Source organism: Pelophylax lessonae (genome assembly GCF_965119305.1).
Source record: "Pelophylax lessonae genome assembly, chromosome: 1".
Taxonomy (NCBI): domain Eukaryota; kingdom Metazoa; phylum Chordata; class Amphibia; order Anura; family Ranidae; genus Pelophylax; species Pelophylax lessonae.
In genome coordinates this window covers 890,844,865-890,850,604 of record NC_138768.1, presented here as the reverse complement: position 1 = coordinate 890,850,604, position 5,740 = coordinate 890,844,865, and the positions used below count along the sequence as shown (strand labels likewise).

At 54.2% G+C, this 5,740-nt stretch overlaps 1 protein-coding gene across 1 annotated transcript; it reads left to right on the top strand.

Moving 5' to 3' along the window:
• The first annotated feature begins 341 nt into the window (after positions 1-341).
• LZTFL1 (leucine zipper transcription factor like 1) lies at positions 342-1,303 on the top strand. Its single transcript, XM_082243574.1, has one exon. It carries the CDS (start codon positions 380-382, stop codon positions 1,265-1,267), a length of 888 nt encoding a protein of 295 aa, XP_082099700.1. The 5' UTR covers positions 342-379; the 3' UTR covers positions 1,268-1,303.
• Positions 1,304-5,740: the final 4,437 nt, after the last annotated feature.

The following is a 5,740-nucleotide window of genomic DNA, read 5'->3' as shown; positions in this document are numbered from 1 at the left end:
CCTCCGCTCTATCCCTCCCGGGCGCTCCTCCAATGATCTCTCACCTTCCAATGACACACTAAGACTCCAGCCAATAGCAGACTCATCCCTGCGTTATCCAATAACGTCTCGTTGCTTATTGACGTCACATGCACTAGGGCGTTCCTCCAATAATCTGTGGCCTTCCAACGCTCAGACTCCAGCCAATAGCAGACTACTTCTCATCTCTGCGCTCTCCAATAACGTCTCGTTTCTTACTGACGTCACACGCACTAGGGCGTTCCTCCAATGATCTGTGGCCTATCCAGTACTCAGCCAATCGGCTCTCTCCCCGGCGGTGACGCGCCCCGGTTGCCGTGGAGACGCGTAGTTCCGGTCAGCTGACGGTGTATCGGTTTCCATGGTGACAGTGAAGATGGCGGCGGTGGATCTGAGTGAGGCGCACCGGGCGGAGGTGATGAGTTACATTCGCTTCGCTCAGGGGAAGCGGCAGCTCCGGTTGAAGAGTGTCCGCTCGTGCTTCCAGGACGTGTTGGAGGGGCGGCTGACGGAGGACACGTACACGGCGGAGGAGGTGACCGATCTGCTGAGCGGCCTGCAGGCGGCGGTACTGAGCGAGGTGGAGCTAGAGCTGCTAAACTCCGCCCACACCAACGTGCTCCTCCTCCAGCAGCTGTTCCTCCAATCACAGCACTGGCACCTGACCCTCCACACCGACGTGTCGGAGCTGGAGAACCGCCAACTGCTGGAGAGGGTGGCTGAGCTGGAGAAAGGCCAAGATCCCACCCCTTCCTCCGCCCACCCCAAACCCCGCCTCACCCCCATCGAAGGCCCCGCCCAGCTCCTCCACGCCGAGATCTCCCGCCTCCAGGAGGAGAACGACAAGCTGAGGGGGCGGCTCCGCACCCTGGAGGGGCGTGTCACCTCCGCCCTAGAGGACAAGAACAACGCCCTCCAGGAGCTCCGCCGCTCCGCCTTACAGGAGAAGGAGGCCCCGCCCCCGAGGGACGTCACCCAGCTGGAGGACGCCCTGAGCAGCCTGAAGGTGGAGCTGCAGAAGACGGTGGGGGAGCACAGCGCCACCCAGAGGAAGATGGAGGAGGACCTGACCGGCACCAAACACCAACTCCTCCGGGTGAAGGAACAGCTGAGCCTCGCCGAGAGAGAGCTGGACAAGAAGTTCCAGGAGACCGCCGCCTACCGCAACATGAAGGACATCCTCAGCAAGAAGAACGAGCAAATCAAAGAGCTACGACGGAAGCTGGGCAGCTACGAGCCGCAGGACTGAGGGCCACACCAGGGGGGGGGGGGTACATTACAAGATAGACACCCAACAGATGGATACGGGGCCCCGGATACACTACAAGATAGGGGCCCCCAGATACACTACGAGATAGGGGCCCCCAGATACACTACAAGATAGGGGCCCCCGGATACACTACAAGATAGGGGCCCCCCGATACACTACAAGATAGGGGCCCCCAGATACACTACAAGATAGGGGCCCCCGGATACACTACAAGATAGGGGCCCCCGGATACACTACAAGATGGGGGCCCCCCGATACACTACAAGATGCAGACATCCCTGTTGGGTGTCTCATTCTGTAATTTAACTCTGTGGCCCTTGTTGGGGTTGTACGGCTAAAGTGCCCCCCGGGGTTCACAGAGCACTACAACAGCTAATAGGGGCCACAGAACTGCACTACAGGACTGAGACCAAATAGGGGCCACAAATATGCAGTACAGGACTGAGACCAAATAGGGGCCACAAATATGCAGTACAGGACTGAGACACCCAGTGGGGGCCACAGAACTGTACTACAGGACTGAGACACTCAATAGGGGCCACAGGACTACACTACAGGACTGAGACACCCAATAGGGGCCACAGAACTGCACTACAGGACTGAGACCAAATAGGGGCCACAAATATGCAGTACAGGACTGAGACACCCAGTGGGGGCCACAGAACTGTACTACAGGACTGAGACACTCAATAGGGGCCACAGGACTACACTACAGGACTGAGACACCCAATAGGGGCCACAGAACTGCACTACAGGACTGAGACCAAATAGGGGCCACAAATATGCAGTACAGGACTGAGACACCCAGTGGGGGCCACAGAACTGTACTACAGGACTGAGACACCCAATAGGGCCACAGAACTGCACTACAGGACTGAGACACCCAATAGGGGCCACATAACTGTACTACAGGCCACAGAACTGCACTACAGGACTGAGACACTCAATAGGGGCAACAGAACTGCACTACAAGACTGAGACACCCAATAGGGGCCACAGAACTGCACTACAGGACTGAGACACTCAATAGGGGCCACAGAACTGCACTACAGGACTGAGACCAAATAGGGGCCACAAATATGCAGTACAGGACTGAGACACCCAATAGGGGCCACAGGACTACACTACAGGACTGAGACACCCAATAGGGGCCATAGAAATGTATTACAGGACTGATACACCTAATGGGGGCCACAGAACTGCACTACAGGACTGAGACATCTAAAATGGGTCAAAGAACTACACTACATGACTGAGACACCCAATGGGGGCCAAAGAACTGCACTATAGGACTGAGACACCCAATGGGGGCCACAGAACTGCACTACAGGACTGAGACTCCCAATGGGGGCCACAGAACTGCACTACAGGACTGAGACACCCAATAGGGGACACAGAACTGTACTACAGGACTGAGACACCTAATAGGGGCCACAGAACTGCAATGTAGGACTAAGACATCCAAAAGGGGCCACAACTGCACTATAGGACTAAAACAACCAATAGGGGCCACAGAACTGTACTACAGGACTGAGACACCCAATGGGGGCCACAGAACTGTACTACAGGACTGAGACATCAAAAATGGGCCAAAGAACTGTACTACAGGACTGAGACACCCAATAGGGGCCACATAACTGTACTACAGGACTGAGACACCCACTAGGGTCCATAGAACTGTACTACAGGACTGAGACACCCAATAGGGGCCACATAACTGTACTACAGGACTGAGACACCCAATAGGGGCCACAGAACTGCACTACAGGACTGAGACACTCAATAGGGGCCACATAACTGTACTACAGGACTGAGACACCCAATAGGGGCCACAGAACTGCACTACAGGACTGAGACACTCAATAGGGGCCACAGAACTGCACTACAGGACTGAGACACCCAATGGGGGACACAGAACTGCACTACAGGACTGAGACACCCAATAGGGGCCAAAGAACTGCACTACAGGACTGAGACACCCAATAGGGGCCACAGAACTGCACTACAGAACTGAGACACCCAATAGGGGCCACAGAACTGCACTACAGGACTGAGACATCAAAAATGGGCCAAAGAACTGCACTACAGGACTGAGACACCCAGTAGGGGACACAGAACTGCACTACAGGACTGATACACCTAATGGGTGCCACAGAACTGCAGTACAGGACTGAGAAACCCAATGGGACCACAGAACTGTACTACAGGACTGATACACCTAATAGGGGCCACAGAACTGCAATATAGGACTGAGACATCCAAAAGGGGCCACAACTGCACTACAGGACTGAGACACCCAATAGGGACCACAGAACTGCAGTACAGGATTGAGACACCCAATAGGGGCCACAGAACTTCACTACAGGACTGAGACACCCAATAGGGGCCACAGAACTGCACTACAGGACTGAGACACCTAATAGGGACCACAGAACTGCAGTACAGGATTGAGACACCCAATAGGGACCACAGAACTGCAGTACAGGACTGAGACACCCAATAGGGGCCACAGAACTGCACTACAGGACACCCAATAGGGGACACAGAAGTGCACTACAGGACTGAGACACCCAGTAGGGGCCACAGAACTACCCTACAGGACTGAGACACCCAATAGGGGACACAGAACTGCACTACAGTACTGAGACACCCAATAGGGGCCACAGAACTGCACTACAGGACTGAGACACTCAATAGGGGCCACAGAACTTCACTACAGGACCGAGACACCCAATAGGGGCCACAGAACTGCAGTACAGGATTGAGACACCTAATAGGGGCCACATAACTTCACTACAGGACTGAGACACCCAATAGGGGGCCACAGAACTTCACTACAGGACTGTGACACCCAATAGGGGCCACAGAACTGCACTACAGGACTGAGTCTGTCAACCCAACCCCACAGGGGCCACCAAACTAAATTAGAGGACTAATGCAGCCAACAGGGGCTACAGAGCTACACCACAGGACTGAGCCTCCTGCCAACCCCACAGGGACCAAAGAGCTAAATTACAGGACTGAGACCGCCTACAAGGGCCATAGACCTACATTACATGATTTAGCCAACAGCGGCCTCCTATCTGCATCCACCAATCCAACAGGGGCCACAGAGCGAGATCCAGGACCCCAGCGTGTGATCTATGTCCATGGCTTGGTCTTCAATCCTGGATCACCCCATAGTGTCTGTGAAATGCCAACCCCCTCCCCCCCCAAATCTGTATGACCCTCCCCCACCACCATCCAGCCATCAGAGGTCATGACCCCCCAATCTTTCTTCTTGTCCTGGACTCCATATGATGCTTGGAATATACACAGACAATCTCGGGCACATCTGTGAGGATATAGAGGTCTTCTCCAACACCTCCACCTACCCATCCCCCCTCTACTCCACCCCACATGGTGGTCAGCCATGTTTATACCTTCAGTGGTCGGTTCTTCAGGGTGGAACCTTCTGCACCTCCTAAACTCCTGAGATCGGAGGACACCAATCCCTGAGTGCTGGACAACCCTGAGATGGAGTACACCTACCCCCCCCCCACTTGAGATGGAGTACACCCCCCCCCCTCACCTGGGATGGAGGACACACTCCCCACCACCACCTGTGATGGACAACCCCCCCCCTCCACCTGAGATGGAGGACACAATCCCCCCTCACCTGAAATGGAGGACACAATCCCCCCTCACCTGAGATGTTTCTGTATACTTCGAGTGGACTATCTATAAACACCGAGTGTATATATGTCAGGACTGCTGTGTATATACAGTGAGGGGTGTAGGGACTGCTGTGTATATACACTGAGGGGTGTCAGGACTGCTGTGTATATACACTGAGGGGTTTCAGGACTGCTGTGTATATACAGTGAGGGGTGTAGGGACTGCTGTGTATATACACTGAGGGGTGTAGGGACTGCTGTGTATATACAGTGAGGGGTGTCAGGACTGCTGTGTATATACACTGAGGGGTGTAGGGACTGCTGTGTATATACACTGAGGGGTGTAGGGACTGCTGTGTATATACAGTGAGGGGTTTCAGGACTGCTGTGTATATACAGTGAGGGGTGTAGGGACTGCTGTGTATATACAGTGAGGGGTGTTGGGACTGCTGTGTATATACACTGAGGGGTGTCAGGACTGCTGTGTATATACACTGAGGGGTGTAGGGACTGCTGTGTATATACACTGAGGGGTGTAGGGACTGCTGTGTATATACAGTGAGGGGTTTCAGGACTGCTGTGTATATACAGTGAGGGGTGTAGGGACTGCTGTGTATATACACTGAGGGGTGTAGGGACTGCTGTGTATATACAGTGAGGGGTGTCAGGACTGCTGTGTATATACACTGAGGGGTGTAGGGACTGCTGTGTATATACAGTGAGGGGTGTTGGGACTGCTGTGTATATACACTGAGGGGTGTCAGGACTGCTGTGTATATACACTGAGGGGTGTAGG